The sequence below is a fragment of the Rhinopithecus roxellana genome, chromosome 15 (genome assembly GCF_007565055.1).
Source record: "Rhinopithecus roxellana isolate Shanxi Qingling chromosome 15, ASM756505v1, whole genome shotgun sequence".
Classification (NCBI taxonomy): Eukaryota; Metazoa; Chordata; class Mammalia; order Primates; family Cercopithecidae; genus Rhinopithecus; species Rhinopithecus roxellana.
In genome coordinates this window covers 94,264,054-94,287,452 of record NC_044563.1, presented here as the reverse complement: position 1 = coordinate 94,287,452, position 23,399 = coordinate 94,264,054, and the positions used below count along the sequence as shown (strand labels likewise).

The window sequence follows — 23,399 nt, the reverse complement described above, 5'->3', positions numbered from 1 at the left end:
TGTCCTCTCTTCTCCTTTTCCCTCCCCCTTTTTATACCCTATGGTTTTAGAGAACTCCTATGACTTGCTTGAGAATGATGCTGTGCTCAGAACTGCCCTGCATTTGTTTACAGCTCCCCAGTGGTACCTTAGATCTAGCCTATCCTTTTTCTATGCAAGGGTGGTAGACTTAACCAGTGTGCTGGATTCACTGAGTTTCCTAGAATTTCCAGTAAATTACCAGTTCCAGTGTGTAGACCAGGCACCACTATGTGGCAGTGTTTGGGAACTACACTTTCACCAATAGCTTGGTGTCAGGAGAAAGTGAGTTGTCACTCCTTACCACTGAATGCTGAAGGGCAGCTCATCCCCTTTCCTCTCCTTCCTTCCTTCTTTTCCTCCTTAATGTAGCTTCTTTGAATGGGGAGATACTGAGTTGGCAGTTCTCCTTAGGAGGCCAGCCCGAGCTTCTGTTACGTAATCTAGTGGCATGTAAGCAGGATTATCCTGCTTATCCCAGCATAATATTATACTTTGGCATTATTAGGGGCTTCTGACAAACTTACCCAGATCAATTTTTTTTGGAGGGGGTGGCGTTGAAACAGGGTCTTGCTTCGTTGCTCAGGCTGGAGTGCAGTGGTGCCGTCATAGCTCACTGCAGCCTCATCTTTCTGGGCGCAAGCAATCCTCCTACCTCAGTCTCCTACCTCAGCCTCCTGAGTAGCTGGGACTATAGGCGCGTGCCACCACACCTGGCTAATTTATTTTTTGTAGAGATGGCGTTCTTGCTATGTTGCCCAGGCTTGCCAGACCAGATTTTATCTCTGTCTGAATGTGATAGCTTCCCTAATCCTAAATGTTTCTCCATATCTCCTGACAACTTTAAAGAAACTGAAGTTCATTTGCCCTTCCATACTACCGGGAAGGCATGCTGCCCTTTGAATGGGGGTATTCCCTGTCTTTTGACTAGGATCCTTCTGCACACATCCTTTCATGTTCATCGGGAAACATGTGCTCTCTCCATCCTCCACCCTTCCTTTCCCCTCATTGTACTCTTGAGCCCTTGGGTCCACCCTCTTTCCCTATCCTTGCCTGAACCTTTACTGTCTAGCTCAGTGCAATACTGTGCTGGTTTTTTTTTTCTTTTTTTTTCTTTTTTTCTTTTTTCTCTTTCTACTACAGAACATCCTTTCTGGGATATAGTTGGTAACTTTTTATAACTTCAGGAGAGAGACTGTTTTCTTTTCTGGCAAATTGCTGAGGCTCTGTGTTTATAAGTGAACGCACACGTAGTTCTGTACATAACTGTAGTATTAACTGCCTAACTTCTCTTGCCTTCTGAATAAGCATGGTATTGGCACTTCGTGCTGTTTCTGTTCTTTGTCTTGGGTATAGATTTAAAATGCCCCGATCCCTCTTGCCCCCAGTAATAGCTCAACTACTGATTGTTGTATAAAAGACACTGGGCTCTGAAGGTAGAGACCTTGTCTTTATGGAGTTCTTAGTAGGTGCTGCATACATGATCACTGAACAAATGAGTGAGTGAAATCAAGAGAGCAAGGACAATTGGCCGAAGGGTTTCAAAGTAGTGGGAAATGGGGCTTTGCATGGTGAACAACACAGATCAAACTGAAGGGCTTTGCGTACTACATCAAGACTGGAGCGCTTTGCATACTGCATAAAGAAACTATGGAATCCTATAAGCAGCAGGAAGCCATTTAATTTACATATTCTCTAGAGGTATTCATATATGTACAAAAAAGTGTACAGATCTTAAATGTACAGCTTGATGGGTTTTTACTTACGTAAATTACCGGTGCAGTTGCTGCTCAAATCCAGAGACTATTTCCAGAACCCCAGCTTTCATCTTGATTCACAGTGTTTGGATATCAAGTCCCAGAGGTCATGTGGTTGGTCTGAAGTGTAACTAGGACTGGAATTATTACAGCTACTCCTGAGCTTAACAAATCTTTATACTTGAGTAAAAAAAACTAATTCACACCGTTTAACTGCATGACAAAAATAAGTTATTATTATGGTTGACATTTATTAATCAGCATGCCTTGGTACTTCATATGCATTATTTCATTCTACCTGCTTCACAGGATTTTGTTTCTGTCTCTGTTTTATAGATGCTAAAGATGAGACATGTAAAGTGATTTGCCTTAGGTCCCACAGCAGAGAGTAGCAGAGTTAGAATTAAACCCAGGACTGTTCATCACTGGGACTGATTACTTATTGGTGATCTGTTGCCTCAAATATCTGGTATCCAAGTTTAACAAAAATGTTGCCTTTTTGGTGGGGGATGATGCTTGTATTTGTTACCTGCACACAGTGAATGCTCTTCTTAGGGATATTCTGACCAGTCTTGTTAGAATTTTGAGAGGGAAAGAGGTTTTTGATTCTATGATAGTCAGTTCCCAGAGTGATGTTTCGTTGGAGGAGGAATCTTCCAATGTGGATGGCTCTATAATTTACATATAGCAAGTAGATGATCGTCTCTGTGGACAAAGTTTGAAGATAGGACACAGCAGAGATTAGATGTGAACCTAAATATCCAAAAATCCCAACAATTAATTTGTCTTAAAAATTAGTGTGAATGGAATAAATGCATGTAGCAGTATGGCAAAATTCTTGTAATACTAAGATTGTGTTTCAAGAGTTAAGACATCCAAAGAAATGTTCATAGCTAGTAGAGGTAAAACAGTTTGTTATACTGGACTTCAAAGTTGTAACAGTCTTTTATACAACAATCAAACCAACAATCTTTTGTACATGCTTATATCTTAATCTCACAATGCCAAGAACTGTCACATTTAAATAATTCTAGTTATTGTGCATGGCTTAGACATTTGTAAAAAATGTATTTAACATTTGTTTATTATATTTTAGGCCAAATTGATAGGGACAGTGCAGCACTTTTAGGCATCAACTGGGAGTAGTCAGTGAAATTCAAGTTTTACAAGATATAAAAGCATGGCATATGGGGAAACATGTTTCAAGAAACGAATCTTAAAAAGTACAGAGCATGCTTTATCCAATTTGCTTGTGAAAGACTGCTGATTCCTATTGTTTAGAATAGTGGGTATAGAGAATATTGTTGCCAGTAAAATTTATTTACTTTTTGAAGTGGCATGGGTGCCAAAAAGTAAGATCATGATTGTTTTGATACCTGCTTATTTATTTATTTTTTTAGGCTAGTTAAGTGAATTGATACTTGTTTATTTTTAAATGGTGATGGAGTAGTGGAGGAGATGGCTTCCTACTAAAAGTTACTGCTGTTGGTAAACATTTCTTTTACAGACTTTGTTCAGTAAAGCATGCATTTAAGTGAAATATCAAAAAAGAAATAGGATTATTGATATTCTGTAATCACAGAATATAGGAATTCTGTGATTAAACATTTTAATTTTAACTTAAAAAAATTTTTAAGAGGGTGTTATTCTGTCTCCCAGGCTAGAGTGTAGTGTGACATGATCATACCTCACTGCAACCTCGAACCCCTAGGCTCAAGCAATTCTTCTGTCTCAGCCTCCAGAGTAACTAGGACTCCAGGTGTACCCCACCACGTCTGGCTAAGTCTTACATTTTTTGTAGAGATGCGGTCTCATCTTGTTGCCCAGGCTAGTCTGGAACTCCTGGGTTTGAGTGATTTTCACAAAGTGTTAGGATTACAGGCATGAGCCACCATGCCTGGCTTTAAAGTTATTCTTAAGACTTAAATAAAATGTGGAAAGTGTCCTTCAAAAAAAATATGTGAAGTCATGGTATCAGGCAGATTAGTATATCTCCTCCCAAAACCAGGGGGTTCTTTTCTCTCCTGTTCTGAGTGCTTATTTCTGAGTAGCTCTCTGGTGTTTGCGTAGGTCACCACATCTGTTGGGTCGCGAGAGCCAGGAACCCTTGCCTGAAGAAGGCTGAACACCCTTGGTGCTAGTTCCTAGCATTAAACTGTCTCCTTCCAAATCATTTCTTCAGATTTTGTAATGAGCCAGTGGGAAAAATGGGCTTTGAGGAAGTTTGTCCAAAGTAGATCATAGGAGATACTCAGAACAAAAGGAGGATAATGTTGGTGTCCTAGTTAGTGCCCTTCTGTAAAAAGAGGGAAATGCACTTTCTCAGATTATTATTGTTTTCTTTTTTAAACCTTTTTCTTTTTTGGAAACAGGGTCTCATCCTGTCACCAAGGCTAGAGTGCAGAGTGGTACGATCATGTCTCACTGTAGCCTTGACCTTCTGGGCTCAGGTGATCCTTTCACCTCAGCCTCCTGAGTAGCTGACTTTCAAAACCCTTTTAAAGAAAACTGATATATAGGCTGAGATTTTTCCCTTCTTACTTGGATACTTTTTGTCCCCCGCCCCCCCCCTTTTTTTTCAATAGTTGGGAGGGTTTGATCAAAGAAGAGAGGAATAGAATGTAAGATTTAAAAAACAAAAAAAGGTGTCACTGAAAGAATAAGTTTGAGGTTCCTATAGATGAAAAAATTTCAAAATGATATTTTCTTGTAGTACAATAAGAGTTGAAAGAGGAATAAGACAAAGTGTGAGAAAAGAAAGGTGTAAGATGAAATGTTCCAGGCTTCTTTGTGTTGTCTCCATTTCTTTCCAGCTACTTGTCTTCTTAGGACTGATGATTATAATCAGGTTGCTAATTCAAATAGGTCTGAATTATAACTTACTGTGTTTTCTAATTTTTCTAGATTTGAGATCTAGATTCTTAACCTTAGTTACAAAAAAAGTTGTAGATCTTTTGCAATCTTGCATATTTCAGATATGAACATTTAGAGATACCTAGTACCTTTTCCTCACGTGAAAGTGCTCATAAGAACATTTGGTGGGAATTTGACATATAGGGTAAACCCTAGTACAGTGAAAATGTTTTGATTAGTTCTGGGTAAGTGGAATTTGTTAAGCAAAGTAACATTGGTAGGCAGGTAATCATAAATTTTATTTTTTATTCTATTTATTTTATTTGTTTTTATTTTTGAGACAGGGTCAGTGTCCTGTCTCCCAGGCTGGAATACAGTGGCACAATCATGGTTCATTGCAGCCCCTACCACCTGGGCTCAAGTGATCCTCCGACATCAGCCTCCCAAGTAGCAGAGAACACAGGGACACACCACATCGGCTAATGTTTTAATTTTTTTTTTTTTTTTAAGAGATAGAGTCTTGCTGTGTTGCCCAGGCTGGTCTCAAACTCCTGGCCTCAAGTGATCCTCCTCCCTCAGCCTCCCAAAGCACTAGATTTACAAGTGTGAGATACCATGCCTGGCCATAAATTTTAAAATAAGGTTTTTTCTTTTCTTGCAGTCCTATTTTGTAACGGATTATGATCCAACCATTGAAGATTCTTATACAAAGCAGTGTGTGATAGATGACAGAGCAGCCCGGCTAGATAGTAAGTAAACTTCCTTTATTTGATAATTTGCATATCATATATTTTAAAAAAGTAAGCTCTGATGTTTTGCTATGTTAAATATATTTGAAATATTAGATGATCTGGAATATTAGCCCATGTCATTTGTAAGTTTTGATTGAAGAGTCCGCAAAATGGGTAATTTAAATATTCTTCAGTAAATGAAAAGTAAAACAATATTTGTACTGATCTTGTTCTAGTGAAACTAGTCTCATTGCAGTTTGTTGAAGTTGATTTTATTGGGGCAACTGGAAAAAACCTGCCAGGTCTCAACTCTTCCTACATTTTGGCAAAGGTTAAAATGGATGAAGTGAATATAGAAAAGGTTTGACATTTGTTACTTAGAATTTATAGCACAGAGGCTTTAACAAATACTGTTTGTGTCTAAACATCCTAACTCTCCACAAGGAAAGCCCTATTCTTCTAATATGTGTGATTCTTTTTATTTGCAGAGATCAAAAATTACATTAGCACCTGCACTAAGTATGGTATTGGGGGATGGTGGTTATAACTCAGATTTCTTTATTGAATTTACAAGTATCTTTTTCAGTTTTTTCCATGGAGGGGATAAAACATTCAAGTGATTTTAGAGGCTACTTGACTCTATCTGATTAAATGTATTTGCCATTTTTAAGCTTCTAGTTAGTATGCTAATATATTCTAACCACAAAGTCAACCAGTACTGATGAAGATAAACTCTGTAACTGTCTGCCATTAGAATATATTTGTCTTTAGTATTAAGAGTAAAGTACTAAGAAAGGAATGCCATTTCTATATTATACCAAGTATGAGGCTCTCTAGAGGACCCACATTAATTGGTCTTGCCCTTGTGGGGAAGCAGTTTATAAAATGAAAGCACAAGTATAATTACGTTTGTTGTTTTTTCTGTAGTTTTGGATACAGCAGGACAAGAAGAGTTTGGAGCCATGAGAGAACAGTATATGAGGACTGGCGAGGGCTTCCTGTTGGTCTTTTCAGTCACAGATAGAGGCAGGTTTGTACCACATTAGAATGTAGATCCACTGTTTTTGTCAAGATCACTAGACTTTATTGAATTTGGACTTTTTGTTTTTATAGAAAAAGGAAAAATAAAGTACTAAAAGGGGCATGAGACTTGCTGAATTCTGATACTTGACCAAATTGATTAATTTGTTTTTTGATTTTTTTTTTAAGTTTTGAAGAAATCTATAAGTTTCAAAGACAAATTCTCAGAGTAAAGGATCGTGATGAGTTCCCAATGATTTTAATTGGTAATAAAGCAGATCTGGATCATCAAAGACAGGTGAGAAGGAATTTCACTGTTGGGAAACCAATTGTTTGTAATCATGTGAGTGAACTGATAGATTTAAGGAAATAATTGAAAGTCTGGTAAAAAAAAAAAAAATACTGTGCTCCACGCCACTTAAGTGTTTATAGCTGAGTCTGGCACACTGTATTTACAGAAGTCACAGTGGGTAAAAAAATAGAAAGGACGTAGATTTGGGGAAATTAAAGTTTCTTATTTTCAAATAGTTTTTCATAAAATTTTGTAAGACTTTATAAGCCTGCAAGTGTTTGAACTAGCTTCATTCACATGTAATAATTTCTTGGATTACATCCAAAACTCTAACTTAGTTGAATAATTTCAAAGTTACCACTAAAGGCCTAAGTTATTCAGTGTTAATACTAAATTAACTTCATGTAGAGAATGGCTTTCATTTACATTACAATATTTGGATTTTTTCAAAGTCACTTTAATGACTGAATTTTCTATTAATTCTTTACATTGGCTAGCTCTAACACTTTGGTAACATTTAATAAAATAATATTTTTAGTATTTAGTTTGCAGGCTAATTTATTCTCACTTGTTTCTTTACCCACTTACTGAAATTTTATTAGTTAAAACAATTTTTTGGTAACATTGTACATTCACCTTTTTTGTGGAGGAGGGGAACAAGGTCAGTTGTATATTAATGCAGGCTGTTCATTTGTATTAGTCCTATTCTCATGCTGCTAAAAGGACATACCCAAGACTGGGTAATTTATAAAGAAAAAGAGGTTTAATGGACTCGCAGTTTCATATCGCTGGGGAGACCTCACAATCATGGCGGAAGGCGAAGGAGGAGCAAAGACGGCAGGCAAGAGAGTGTGTGCAGGGGAACCGCCCTTTTTAAAACCATCAGATCTTGTGAGACTTATTCGCTACCACGAGAACAGGATGGGGGAAACCACCGATGATTCAATTATCTCCACCTGGTCCCTCCCACGACACGTGGGGATTATGGGAACTACAGTTAAAGATGAGATTTGGATGGGGACACAGCCAAACAATATCAATGTTATATATGTGTGTGTGTGTGTGTGTGTATATATATATATATATATATATATATATATATTTAAGGTCTTTCCTCTCTACCCCACATCTGAAATGTATTTTTAAAATTGTTTCTTTTGCTGATATTTAAGTATTTTTGTTTTTATATTATGTTGTGTTTACAGATTCTTAGGATTTTGTTGGAAAAGTGCAAACATCAGGAAAAATTGGTTGATAAACAGCTTTGAGGGCAGCCTTCTATTTTGTAACTGTCTGATTTTAGCTGTGTACATAAAATTTTATTGGCATACCAGATTTCAAACACTGACTTAAGAGAAAATGATATATTATCCTAATGCTAAAATTTGGAAATGTTCACTGATGAAACTTGGTATAGAATAAATTTTCCTGCTAGGTCTTGTGCAAATCTGAGTTATAAGTTAGGGTGAAAACATTTGTTCTTCATTTCAAATCAATATAAACCACTTGAAATAATTAAGAATATGGCATTACTTGCATTATAAACCTAGCATAGACACTTCATCTATTTTTTTTAGATTTAGTTTTTTTTTAGACCATTTCCTTGAGGTTTCTAAACCTGATTATATTTATTGGCGTTGCCCAGTGGACCCTGCCTGTGGCTCTTCTCAGTTCTTTCTAGTACTAGAAACTCTATATGTCATTGCATCTGGGAAATAATGGCAAAGTAGATGTGCATTGAAGGAGTTCTTTTCCCTATCTCTTGCTGACTTCTGCCTCACCCGTATGTGCTTCCTGCCCGAACTATAGAAATAGGATCTTTCTCAAACCTTACTGGTAGCTCCAGTAAAGGGATAGGTAGGAGACCTAGGATAGGTGGAGATCTCCTGTAGGGTAGGCAGCGGCACAATAGGGAGGGGAGGAGGGTATATACCCACTAGAACCCAAAGAAGCTCTGCCATTATCACCTGGGGTCTATATGAGTTATCTTTAAGTTGTCTATATACCAGATTGAGGATCCCTAGCCCCAAAATCTGAAATCTGAAATGCTCCAAAATCTGAAACTTTTTGAGAGCCAACATGATTCCACAAGTGGAAAATTTCACACCTGACCTCATGTGATGTCACAGTCAAAACACAGTCAAAACTTTGTTTCATGCACAGAATTACTTAAAATATTGTATAAAATTACCTTCAGGCTATGTGTATAAAGTATATATGAAAAGTAAATGAATTTTGTGTTTAGACTTGGGTCCCATCCCCAAGAAACATCATTATGTATATGCAAATACTGTATTCTAAAATCAAAATATTCCAAAATCCCAAACACTTCTGGTCCCATGCATTTTAGATAAGGGATATTCAACCTGTATTGGAGATTGCCAGAATGTGGTATGCAATTCCCATCTGTCTGCAGACAGTCAACATATTGTGGCACTGGCTTTGTTTGTATATCATTGGATTATAATTTTTTTCATGGATTTTTTTTTACTTTTTGTAAAAGTAATAGATTCTCAGAGTTAAAAAGTGGGAGAACATACAGGAAATGATTTCCTTATTTCGGTCACCCTAAAGATACGTAGTGTTAGATTTTGGAGTAAGTTATTTTGTATTTTGTATTTATTTTTGCATCTAAACCATATAAATAGACATAAATTATGTATATGCTGAAAAGCTTAGATGTATATATATCCAAGGGAGGAAAGCAAGTGCCTGAAATCCAATTGCTTAGTTTTCTGCTCATTTATATGGTGTCTACTCTCTGAAGGATAGACACAAAGAAAAGTTTTATTCTTCCTTATGCTTTTTTTTCCTTTGCACCTGTACTCAGGCATGTTGACTCCTCTCACTTTAATGTCATGACCACTGATCTTTATGGGCCTTTAGTGCTGACTGGAAATCCTACATTTCCCTAGTCCACTTATTTCCCATTTGTTTGGATAATTTTTACATACTTGCTCATTTTCTTCAACTTGTAACACTTTTTTCTCTTTCCTCACTCTTGGCTGATAATGCGTATGTTTTCCTGTTTCTGTGAGAAATTTGTACATGTCCTTACCTCCATATCTACTAACCTGAGTGCTCAGGTACCCCATCAAGTTCACTTCCCTCCACTTACATGGATAAACTGTTCATCTGTCTATGAACAACTTCTCCACCAGACACTGGATCCTTTTCCTTCTCACCAGCTCATGGACTTTATTTACCCCAGCAGTTGTTCTATTTTAGATGAACATTTCTACATGATCATTCCCATCAGCATACAACATGCTACAATGTCTTTTATCTTTAAAACAAAAAGACTACAGCACAAACTTTTAATCTTACATTCCCCTCTGAGTATGTTTTTTCTGCCCCTCTTTAATAGCAAAACTCCTAAAACTTCAACTTTCTCTACTTTTTCTCCTGCCATTCTTTTTTTTTTTTTTTTTTGAGGCGGAGTCTTGCTCTGTCGCCCGGACTGGAGTGCAGTGGCCAGATCTCAGCTCACTGCAAGCTCCGCCTCCTGGGTTTACGCCATTCTCCTGCCTCAGCCTCCCGAGTAGCTGGGACTACAGGCGCCCACCACCTCGCCCGGCTAGTTTTTGTATTTTTAGTAGAGACGGGGTTTCACCGTGTTAGCCAGGATGGTCTTGATCTCCTGACCTCGTGATCCGCCCGTCTCGGCCTCCCAAAGTGCTGGGATTACAGGCTTGAGCCACCGCGCCCGGCCATTCTCCTGCCATTCTTGATTGTACTGACAAGTGCCACTGTCATTATTACTAATTGGGCAAATGTCAGTGACGTTTGACATCGTTGATCACTTCCTCCTTTTTGAAGCACTTTGCTTAGCTCTGAGATAGTATTTCCTGCTCCTCCAGCCTCCCCAGTGTCCTTTGTTGGTACTACTTTGTCTCCTTGTCTCTCTAAAGTGTCTTGGGCTCTGAATGTGCAAAGACAAACGTGCCTTATCTCCTACCCTTGAGGGGCATGCTATTGAAATTGAGATACTGTAGCATGAAATTGAGATGCTATAGTAAGAGGTTTTTACCTTTTTTTTTTTTTTTCCCTGAAACAGGTCTTGCTCCGTCTCCTAGGCACAATCTCGGCTCACTGCAACCTCCACCTCCCGGGTTCAAGCGATACTCCTGCCTCAGCCTCCTGAGTAGCTGGGCTTACAGGCACGGGCCACCATGCCCGGCTAATTTTTTATATTTTTAGTAGAGATGGGGTTTCACCATGTTGGCCAGGCTGGTCTCAAACTCCTGATCTTGTGATCCTCCGCCTTGGCCTCCCAAAGTGATGGGATTACAGGCGTGAGCCACTGTGCCCGGCCGGTTTTTACCTTTTTAAAGTCTCTTCACAATTAAAGGTGTTGGTCTATGTCTTGACACACTTACATGTTCTACCAAGTCAACTTGGACAGGCCACAGGGACGCTGTAAAAGCTTCTTTCCCCCTGTTCAGAGATGTTTAGTTTTTTGTCATCTCTAGGTTCTTAGTAACCTGTCTGGCTTGCTCTCTGTTGCCGACGCAGCTTGTTTTCTTATACCTTTGTCTTAGACATGACCGTTTGTAGTTTCTTTACCTTCTATCGTATTTTCTTATAGATAATAAATGCCAGTTCTCCTTGTTTTTTGAATTTGTGGGTCAGTACTGGCCATTTCTACCACTGGCTCCTGAGATTCTGAACCCCACCAGGGAGGGGAGATCATCCAGAAGAGGCTTTGCTTGCTTGCTTGTGGCCTCTGTATCTGTGGACTGGGTTGCTTCTTTCATCCTTCTATCCATTCATCCAGTATTTATTGAACACCTTTTCTAGGCAGTGATGATGAAGCAGTAGACAGAATAGTCACTGAGGTTTATGTGAAATAAAAAGGTATCTGTAGAATTTGAATGGTTGTTTAGTGTTAACGGCCATCTGGTCCCTTAAGTTATGCCAGTCATCGGTGAAACCCCGTCTCTACTAAAAAATACCAAAAACTAGCCGGGCGAGGTGGCGGGCGCCTGTAGTCCTAGCTACTCGGGAGGCTGAGGCAGGAGAATGGCATAAACCCGGGAGGCGGAGCTTGCAGTGAGCTGAGATCCGGCCACTGCACTCCAGCCTGGGCAACAGAGCGAGACTCCGTCTCAAAAAAAAAAGATATGCCAGTTATTTTGTTTATTCTGCTAAAGGTGTAGGAAGAAAACATAGGTAAATGATTTGCTTACCTTTGCTGAAATATGAAAGTAGGTAAATATAGCAACATTTGAACCTGAAATTTAATACCACAGTATTTTGGCTTAGACAGTAGAATTTCATGATATATCTGATTTCAAATTCCTTGTCCTCAACTCAACCCTGTCTGGAAATCAACTGTTTTTGCTTTTTTGTCTTTACCATCTTTCTCCTGGCTTACCTTGGTTGTTCCCTCTTTTTCCCCTCCTTTTTAGTTGCTTAATTATTAATCATAACTGTTAATTTGGGAAAATAACTCATTATACTTAAAATAATAGATAGCTAAGTATATCAATCCAGACTCCCATCTGTCAGTACTTTTGACCACACTGTGCCCCCTATAGCCTCCTAGGAAAAAGAACCCCTCCTTCTCAAATAATAGAGGGTCTTAACCACATATGGCCTTATCTGTGCCTTATGTGCATCTAAAAGGGCGAATTTAGATGGTGAATGTAGGTGTAGGTACTATGAGGGCTTCTCGGTTTTGACAGGTCAATTTTGTTCAGGCTTTATTGTTAGCATATAGAACAGAGGTATGCACTAAATAAATATTTGTTGAGTAGATGAATCTGGGTGCCAGTGAGTTAAGACGTGATATTAATATGATGATTCTTTTTACATAATAAATATTTGTGAAAACAAGTTTTGCTTCTGTAAACTTCATTAACTTGACATAACTCTGAGTGCTGCAAATGTAGTTTATTCAGTTTGGAAATATGTAGTACTAGATGAGCTCATACATACTATTGTGAACTGCTGCTGATACTTAATTGTGTTTTTGAACTGAGTCTTACTGGAAGCTACCAAATGTAGTTCTGTGAATTTGTTGCATCAGATTTGCGCTGGTTATTTAAAACAAAACATGTCTGGAAAGTGCTTAAATCTACCAAATCAGAATATCCAGGAGATGAGGCTTAATATTTGGTGTCTTTGTGAAATTATCTGAGTCGAGGAACCTCTAGGAAATACTTACTTGTGTAGCTTTCTTCAGTTTTCTTTTGATTTCTAAATTCCACAGTGCTATGGCTCCTTTTTATCTTTCATTGTTTGCTTTGGTGATGGCAATGCTGTTTCTACTTAGTCAAAAGTCAGTGAGCTCACAAGCATGTGGTTAGAGATTTCTTCACCAGAAATGTATGTATGAATTTGCTGGCTTTGTTTCCTGGAAGACAGTGATGTGAAACCATGCTTTAAAAACAAATAAATGGCTGCGCGTGGTGACACACACCTGTGATTGCAGCACTTTGGAAGGCCACGGCAGGGAGATCCCTTGAGCCCAGAAGTTCAAGACCAGCCTGGGCAACATGGCAGAACCCTGTCTCTACTAAAAATAAAAAAATATTAGGCACGTGCCTGTAGTCCCAACTACTCAAGAGACTGAGGTGGGAAGGTCACATGAGCCTGGGAGGTTGAGGCTTCATTGAGCTGTGACCATGCCATTGCACTCCAACCTGGGTGACAGAGTGAGACCCTGTCTCAAAACAAAACCAAATAAAACAAAAACAAGTGAAGCACATAACCCTAGCAGGGTTGAATTACATTATGCATGATGGGTAGGACAAGGTATCTTTTTGAGCAGAAAAACTAGTGGAAAAATTCTAAGTACATATATTTCCTTCCCCCAATCATATTTACCCCAATAAAGTAAGTAATTTATTGAGATTTCTTTTTCTTTTTGTGTATATATATATTGTTTTAATTTAAGAATGTACCTATTTGATTAGTCGTACACCATTTACTTAACGTGTTTATTTATTTAGCTGCTAAGCACACTTTTAAGCTTTGGATGTACAAAGAGAAGCCTGTCTTAACTTCCTAGCCTCAGAGGACATGATGACGTGGTGAAAGAACAAGAAAACCAAATGAAAAATGTTACTGTGGTGTTGTTAGAGACTTGTCAGTGGTAACCAGAGGGTGTGATGGGAGCTCTGAGAAGGTGCTTCCAAAACCGCACCAACACTTAGGGGGAAGTTTCATTGCTCAGGTCTTGAAAGGTTAGTGAGGAAGAATTTGAGAGTGTAGAGTTGAGAGAGAAGGGATGACATCCCGGGAAGATGGAGCAGAATTTGTGACAGCATAGGGGTATTTTATAGGAAGGAATTTTCCTTGTCAAATTTCCCTAAAATAGAAATTGTCCTGTCTAAAATTGGTGTCTGTGAAGCTTTCTGTGTTTACGCAGCTTCCTTCCTTATTGTTAATTGTTTGGGTAACTTGATCAGTTTATATTTCAAATGCATAGGCCTTGTGGTACATACGTTATTTTGAAGAGAGAGAAGGTAAATTTAAAAGTTAGATAAACTTAAGTATACCAGTGCTATGTAGAACCTACCTGTTATCCTGTTGGAATGCAACAGGGCACAAATTGTTATGAAGTGTTGGATATATGTATATTGGTGTAATAAACTAATGATACTGTATTTAGGCTGCTAAATTTTTGGAATAGAATGTTAAACTGGGAGAACAAACTACCTAAAAAGTTTAGAAGGAACAATACCTTGAGCTCTACAGAGTCAGGAATAATTCATATTCTAACCAGTCAAGGTAGAAAACCTTATATTTCTTGGAGTATTGGATAGTATAACTCAGAAGGGTTTTGTCCCAGTAGTAGGGCAAAATTAGCCAAACTAAATGCCGTTCTGGTACCCTATAACAAAACCTGGAGCATGACCTGAAAGGATAACATGTTTCCAAATACCTGCATCCTGGAAGAAAGCTCAGGAATGTGTTTAGGAATACAAAATATCTCATACCCGGTAGGTAAAATTTCCAACCTTCTACTCAGAAATTCCCAGGCATATAAAGAAGCAAGAAAAATATGACACACAATTAGAAAACATAATAGAAACAGATCCAGAAATGACAATTAGTGGATAGAGACATTAAAACAGTTATTTTGACTTTTTTATAGAATCAAGAAGCTAGAGAAAACATGTTAGAGACATGAAAGATATAAAAAGATCCAAACTAAACTTTCAGAAGTAAAACTATTATGTCTGACATGAAAAATGCACTGGATGGGATTAACAGCAGAAGTAATTGATGAAAATTTCCACATTTGATGAAAAATATAGACACACATCCAGGAAGCTTAGCAAACCTGGAGCACAAGAAATGTGAAGAAAATCATAAGATACATTATAATGAAATTGCTTGAAATCAGTGATAAAGAAAAAAATCTGAAAAATAGCCAGACAGAGGGGGAAAAGAGCACATTACATATGGAAGAACAAATGTAAGGATGGCAGGAGTCAATCATTGTATCTCATTGGAAGCAGTGAAGCCAGAAGATAGTGGTGCAGAATCTTTTAAGTACTGATAGCAAAAACTGTCAACTAGAATTCAATACCCACCAAAAATTTATTTCAGAAATGAAGATGAAATAAAGACTTTTCCCAGACATATAAAAAGCGGGATAATTCATCATCAGCAGACCTGCATTACAAGAAATGTGAAAAGATGTCTTTAGGCAGAAGGGAAATGATACCAAGTGGAAATCTGAATATGAATCTGCAAATGAATACAGAGTACCAGAGATGGTAATTATGTGGATAAATATAAATTACTCTTACCATAACTGAATATTTAAAGCAAAAATAATAAACACATTGTGAGGTAAAAGTTAATGACAAAAAAGAACAGGAGGGAGAAACATTGTTGTTAACTAGTTTGGTTTTTTCTTGAGAGACAAGTTCTCACTGTGTTGCCCAGACTGGTCTTGAACTCTTGAGCTCAAGTGATCCTCTGCCTCAGCCACCCAAGTAGCTGGGACTTTAGGCACACACCACTGCACCTGGCTTTGTTGTAAGGTTCTTAAACCATACTTGAATTGGTATAGGATCATTTGAATTAGACTGTCATGAATTAAAAATGTATACCATAAATTCTAAAACAGCCACTGAAATAACAGTTATATAGTTAATCAACAAAGGAGATGAAATGTAATCATAAAAACAACTGAGCTAATGCAAAAGAAGGTAGAGAAAGACGACAACTAGAGCAAAGAATAGATGATATGGATAGGAAGCTAATAGCAAGATGACGCAATAATATCCATGAGCACATTACATGTAAATTGTGCAAATGTCTCAATTAAAAGGCAGATGTGTTAGATTGAATAAAAAAACAAGATGCTACAGGAAATCTACTTTAAATACGAAGACACAAAGGTTAAAGTAAAAGGATGGAGTAAGATATTTATATAGCTACTTTAGTTATTTTCATGATTGCCTGGCTAGCAATCATGAAGATAATTAAAGTAGCTATATAAATATGAGACAAAGATTTCAGAGCCAAGACTTTACCAGGGATAAAGAAGAGTGTTTTATAATGATAAAGAGATTAATTCATCAAGAGGACATAACAGTCCCAAACATTTGTTATCTAATAGCTTCAATAATCTTGAAGCAAGATGTTGAGAACTACAAGGAGAAATGGACAAATTCACACTTAAAGTCAGAGACTTCACTACCCCTCTCAACTGATAGGAAGGTAGAAAGAAAATCAATAAGGATACAGTTGACTTCAGCAACAATATCAAACAGTATATCCTAATTGACATTAAGTGTACACTTTATCCAGCAACAGTAGAATGCACCTTATTTTGAAATAAGAATGGATCATAAAGCCTCAATAAATTTAAAAGGATTTTAGACAGTATGTATTTCCTGACCACAGTAGAATTAACTTGGAAATTAGTAACAGGTATCTAGGAAATCTCCAAATATTGGGAAATTAACATATTCTAACTAACCCTTGGGTCAAAGAAAAAAATGAAAAGGGAAATTACAGAGTATTATGAACTGAATGAAAATTAGAACACAAAATCAAAATTTGTGGCATGCTACTAAAGAAGTATATATAGAGAAATTTGTAGCACTAAATATTTGTATTAGAACAAAGGTCTGAATGACCTTTAGGCTCTTTCTTAAGAAATTAGAAGAAAGAGAAAATTAAAACCCATAGTAAGGAGAAGGGAAATAATAAGAGAATGAAAACCAATGGAATGGAAAATAGTAAAACCATAAAGGAAAGAAAAATTGGTGGAGCGTGGTGGCTATTCCTGTGATGCCAACTTTGGGAGGCTGAGGCGGGAGGATTGCTTGAGCCCAGAAGAGCAGTTCAAGACCATCCTGGGTAACATAGTGAGACCCCACCTCTACCAAAAAAACAAATAAATAAAAACCCCAAACTGGCTTTTTGGAAGATCAATCAAATTGACAAGATTCTTGCCATAGTGATCAGATAAAAAAGAGAAAAGACACAATATCAGGAATGAGATTAGTATCTTCACTTTAGATCCTTCAGATGTTTGAAAGATAATACTATAAACAACTTTATGCCAATAAATTCAAGTTAAATGAAATGGACATATTACTTGTTCTGAAACAAAGTGTTCCAGAACATTGAAGAGGATAGAAAATTCTTCCCAACTTACGTGAAGCCAGCATAGCACACTCGGAAACCCAAACCAGAGGAAAACGTAAGAAATCCACAGTCCAATCTCTCTCATGAACACAGATATAAAGATTCTTAATAAAAATATTAAATAGAATTTAACAATATATAAAAAGGGCAATATATCACTCAAGGAGAGTTTATTCCTGGAATGGATTGTTGGTCTGATATTTGAAAGTGAGTCAATATAATTCATTATATTAGCAGACTAAAAAGGAGAAATCATATAATCATCTCAGTAGATGGAGGAAAAAACATTTGGCAAATCCACCATCCATTCCTGATGAACACCTTATACAAAGGGAGTAGTGGAGAACTTTGTTAACCTGAGAAAGGACATCTACAAAAAAATTCTATAACTGACAGCATACTTAATGGTGAAAAACTAGCTTTGTTTCTAAGATCCAAAATAGGTCAAGAGTATTCCCTTCACCACTTACGTCATTGTACTGGAGGTTCTAGGTAGTGCACTAATGCTGGAAAAGGAAATAAAAGATACCCACATCAAAAAGCAAGAAATAAAACTGTCTTTATTAGCAAATGACATGGTTATCTAGAAAGGCCTGTGGGATTTACAAAAGAACTCCTAGATAAATGAGTTCGGAATGCTTCCAGAGTATGAGATATACAAAAATTATGATCCTATTTTTGTAGTGTAAAAACTATGCCTCATTGAAAAATGACCAAAAGAACATGGTTCTCTGTGGTTGATAGGTTCCTAAATTTTCTTTGATTTTTTTTCCCCCCAATTTGGCTTTTCTAATTTTTTCATCAAGTGTTTAGTTTTGTGATGATAATAGCAATAAAAGGTACTGTTTTCAGAAATATACTTTTAAGCCCCACTATATAAATGTAAATGTAATAGAATTTAATAATTTTTGGTAATCGTCACTATTCAAATCCTTACATTTAAAACATGTAGGAACTTAAATTCATTTATGTTTTCTTATTCTGACCTGCCATTTTATACATCAATCAGCTAATGCCACCTTTCCTTGATCTCCAAAATTTTAGGCATTGTGAGGGCCTGTGATTGCATTCATAATTCATTTCTCCCCGCGTATTGATGAGTGTCACCTGTGTACCAGGTACTGGGGAATGCAAATGATGAGGAGACCTTATGGCCTCTGAAGCTTACACTTTTCTCCATCCTCACCTCTTGCCATTTTCTCTCTTTGTGTATTGTATTCCAGCTATATGACACTTCTGTTAGTTCTTGGAAAGCCCATTCACTCTCATGCCTCACACATTCAGTTTTCTCTGTCAGGGATACTTCTTCACACCCCCACCCTCCACCCCTCAAATCCATACTCTGTTATCTTCTTGGCTTAAATGTCACTTCCTCAGGGAAACTTTCCCTGATCCCCTGACAGAGTTGTATGCTTTAATAGCACCTTACACTTGCCCTTCCCAGAATGTATTACTGTTGTATTTAATACTTTTTGTGTCATCTCTAGTTGGAAATATTGTTGTAGGCTAGTATTTCCATCACAGGTATGTTCTGCATTGTTCTGCAGAGGTGGGCTTTAGTTTATCTTGAGCTATTAAGTCTGTTGGTTCATCTTGTGATAAAACAACTTGGCCTCTGGCTGAATTCTTAGCACAATCTGTGGCCACGATTAGATGGAGCAAATCCAGTTGTTAATAATGTACCATAAACATAACTGTTGGAATTTCAGGTAACACAGGAAGAAGGACAGCAGTTAGCACGGCAACTTAAGGTCACATACATGGAGGCATCAGCAAAGATTAGGATGAATGTAGATCAAGCTTTCCATGAACTTGTCCGGGTTATCAGGTAAGCAAAACACATTCTAGAAGTGTGTTTTAATTAATTAATATTAAATGTTTTTAGTAAGAAAGGATATTTTATACAGAAGTGATTCTTTTTAGGGATTAATGCGCATGGTGCATTAAAATTTTTAAGTACATATTCTAGTTACTTCTAGAATATAAAATCTAACTTAATTATGAAGTATAAAGTACACATAGGATTTTGAAAAGAATAAATGCTGCTTCCAAAGGGGGTGATAGTGTGAAGATAGTGATGACAGCAGCTAACTTTTGCATGGTAATCTCTGCCAGCTTCTGTGCTAAATGTTTTACATGTATTATTACATGTAATCCTCACCATAGCCCAATAAATTAAACACTGTTTTATCCTCACTTTCAGAGGAGAAAGCAGGAGTACAGAGAAAGAAGTTAAATAGCTTGTTCAAAGTTTAGGTATTAAATGGCAGAACTGGGGCTTTAATTCAAAACTGTGATTCCAGACCGGTGCTCCCAACTCATCCCAGGCTGAGAGTAAGCCAGGTAGTAGAGATTCAGTAATCCTGCAAGGTGTGAAGTATAATGTCCCACACAACAAATAATTTTTCTGTTAGATGCTGTAGGGGGCCCCGTTGGCTTAAAAAGTGTTAACGGGTTCCAAGAAGCTTAAGGTGTTGGGTGAAGTCTGATAGAATTAATAGATATGTTTGTGGGTAAGAAAGATGAAGTTGCTTTAGTGAGTAGGATTTGATTTATTATTTTGGGTCTTGGTACCTGGCCCCTGTTTCATACTCTGCTCTGTAGATCTGGGAATCTCTGCTAGTTAGACAGTTTGATAGGAATGTGAAGTGGGCTGCCCTTTTTTTTTTTTTTTTTTTTTTTTTTTTTTTTTTTTTTTTTTTGAGAGTGAGTTTCTCTCTGTCGCCCCGGCTGGAGTGCAGGGGTATGATCTCAGCTCATTACAACCTCCACTTCCTGGGTTCAAGCAGTTCTCTGCCTCAGCCTCCCGAGTAGCTGGGATTACAGGTGCCTGCCACCACACCCAGCTAATTTTTGTATTTTTGGTAGAGACAGAGTTTCACCATATTGGCCAGGCTGGTCTCGAACTCCTGACCTCGTGTTCCACCCGCCTTGGCCTCCCAAAGTGTTGGGATTACAGCGTGAGCCACCGTGCCTGGGCTTCATATTTATTTTGTATCTAAGGTAAATTGAGACCTGAGCGATGATCTTCTGCTTATTAACTCCTTGCCCAGGCATTACCTTTCTGTGAAGGAAAAAGAAGTGAAGGTTATAGCTTTTTCTTTTTTAGTAGTTTGTTAAAAATCCCAGTCCCATTATTTTTTAATGGGTACAGAGTCTCAGTTTTATAAGATGAAAAAGAGATCTGGTGATGGATGGTGATGATGGTTGCACAGCAACATGCATATACTTAATACCATCAAATTGTATACTTAAAAATGGTTAAGATGGAAAATTTTATGTTATATGTATTTTGCCCCCTTTTCCCATTCCAGTTCCATTTTAGTGTTAAGCAACTGATGGGGCAGTGCCTTCTTAAAATAATTATGACTGCCTTTTTGAAATGTTGTCCTTGGTTTTGGTTCTTAGGCTGTCTCCTTATCCATCGGTAATTCAGGAATGAGGGGGGAAGTAAAGGAGGTTTTTTGTTTGTTTTGTTTTAAATGCCAGGAACTATTAGATATATTTTAACATCACAAGATCTTTAATCCTCACAACAGCTGTGAAATGTAGGTTTCCATTATTCCCCTCTAAAAAACTGAGGCTCAGACTAGGTTAACTAACTTTGTCTAATACTGAATTTAATAAATGGCAGAACACAGATAAGACCTGCATACTTCGTAAGGTTAATTTTATATTGCACTCTAATGATGAATCTTTATTCTTAAGTATACCTTAGAGTCATGGAATTTCAAATTGGGATGGGAACTTAAGAGATTACTGAGTCTGGTATCTCATCTGATTCAGGACTCATCCATTAAAGCAACTTCACAGCTCTGCTTATGCTGGTGTTGACACATTTGTGCCCTTTTTTGGTGGGGGTAGGAAAGAGAGAAATAATATGCTTTGTTCCCTTGTTGAAGTTTAACATGGAAAAGCATATGCCCTTAAAGTGAACTTGTGCAAAAAATAACCTGTGTTTGTAATAGTAGATTACCAAGAAGGCAATTATATTTTAGAATTTTTTTATCTTAACAGGAAATTTCAAGAGCAGGAATGTCCTCCTTCACCAGAACCAACACGCAAAGAAAAAGACAAGAAAGGCTGCCATTGTGTCATTTTCTAGAATCCCTTCAGTTTTAGCTACCAACTGCCAGGAAAAGCCCTCATCTCCTCCTCCTCTCCTCGGTTTACATCTTGTTGGTACCTTTCTAGCCTTAGACAAATGATCACCATGTTAGCCTTAGACCAAGAAGCTGGCTAGTTCTTTCTGTGAAGCTAATACAATGGTCATTTCCAGACAAATTTAAAGGAAACACTAAGGCTGCTTCAAAGATTATCTGATTCCTTTAAAATATATGTCTATAGACACAGACATGCTCTTTTTTTAAGTGCTTACATTTTAATAGAGATGAATCAGTTTTGGAATCTAAGCTGTTTGCCAAGCTGAAGCCACAGGTTGTGAAATTTTTAACTTTTGGAATCATACTGCCTACTGTTACTCTAAATAGAAATATAGGGATTTTTTTTTTAATGTGAATTTTTGCCTATCTTTAAACATTTCATTGTCAGCCTTTATTAATCTTAAATACACTGAATTGAATCTACAAAAGTGAACCATCTCAGACCTTTACTGATACTACAACTTTTGTTTTCTGGTGGCCAAAATACCAAAATGCCTATTGTATTTATGGATTAAAAACTGCTCATAAAAACCTGTGTTATTACTCCTACTCTTGAAGATGATAATATTCTACGTGGTCAGATATTTGGACTCATTCAGGACTTAGACATTTCAGTGTACTTGATTTTTTAATTTAACTCTTTTTCACAGCCATGCTAAGGGTAAAAATGAATAATTTCTGTTTGTCTTCCTTTTCGAGTATTTCTGGATAAGGGATTCAAAAAACTAAAACTGTTTTTGTTTGATGTAATATAAAATATGGAATTGATCTTTCCAGGGTCAGAGATGATTAATGTTTTTGCTATATACTTTTATACATTATTTTCTTATCAAACTAGTTAACAAGTATTTTTATATGTTTGTATGCAGATATGCTTTCGCAGCATACCTTGTGTATATGTAAAGATAAGTATTTAATTCTCACTGTTCACTTTTAACTGACAAAGAAAAACAAGTGGAAACTACAGAAACTGTGGTAGAACTTTTACTTGCTGGTCTGGTCTTGGTTGTACCCATCTTTGGCCAGTCACATATCTACTCAAGAAAACTTCCCAATAGAGTACAACAGGGTGAGACTCTGAAATCACTTTCAATATTCCCTCCTAGATATTGATTGTTATATGAAGTATTAAGTGTAAGCTTTTAATGGATAATTAGTATAACTGTGGATGGCATCTGATTTTGTTTTTAATTCTGTGGATTGTGTTTAAGCAATTCAATAGTATGTTCCTGATTTTGAGATGCTAAGTGGTATTGCACAGTTGTCACTTTATCAAGTGTGTACAACAGTCCCATGAAGTTTATAGAACATACCCTTGTATAGCTTCAGGTGCTAGAATTAAAATTGATCTGTTATCACAAGATGATGCTTGATTACTCATTGTGTTAATTTAGTGGTTTCTTAAGGGAACAAGTGTTAGCGAAACTTACTTTAGTAGCTCTATGCCTTTTCTCCAGTGCCTTAGGGTTTGAATCTAAAAGTCAGCATTGGTCATTCAGCAGGTGGAGTGGATATGAAACATTTGATGTTCTTTGACTTTTTGAATATTTACTTAAGTCCGTGTTTCTTAAACCTTTTCTATGAAGTGTTCCTGATCGAGACACCCAACTGTAGAGGAAGGTGAATACCTACACAGATACCCCTCTGAAGATGAAACTGAAAACAGCTAAAGCCACACACACATTTATTTGAAGACCAGTAAAAATAATATAATTGGCCGGGCATGGTGGCTCACACCTGTAATCCCAGCACTTTGGGTGGCTGAGGCAGGTGGATCACCTGAGTTCAGGAGTTTGAGACCAGCCTGACCAACATGGTGAAATCCCATGTCTACTAAAAATACAAAAAATTAGCCGGGCATGGTGATGGGTGCTTGTAATCCCAGCTACTTGGGAGGCTGAGGCAGGAGAATCGCTTGAATTCAGGAAGCGGAGGTTGCAGTGAG

General features: G+C 37.3%; 1 protein-coding gene across 1 annotated transcript in view; it reads left to right on the top strand.

Annotated features, from left to right (window-relative positions):
• RRAS2 (RAS related 2) overlaps positions 1-22,817 on the top strand; it is an 81,845-nt gene extending 59,028 nt beyond the window's left edge. Inside the window, exons 2-6 of the mRNA XM_030917919.1 lie at positions 5,290-5,377; positions 6,287-6,389; positions 6,569-6,677; positions 19,001-19,119; positions 21,309-22,817. Coding sequence (XP_030773779.1) covers positions 5,290-5,377; positions 6,287-6,389; positions 6,569-6,677; positions 19,001-19,119; positions 21,309-21,396 — 507 coding nt within the window. The 3' untranslated portion in view covers positions 21,397-22,817. The remainder of the gene's footprint in view (positions 1-5,289; positions 5,378-6,286; positions 6,390-6,568; positions 6,678-19,000; positions 19,120-21,308) is intronic.
• Positions 22,818-23,399: the final 582 nt, after the last annotated feature.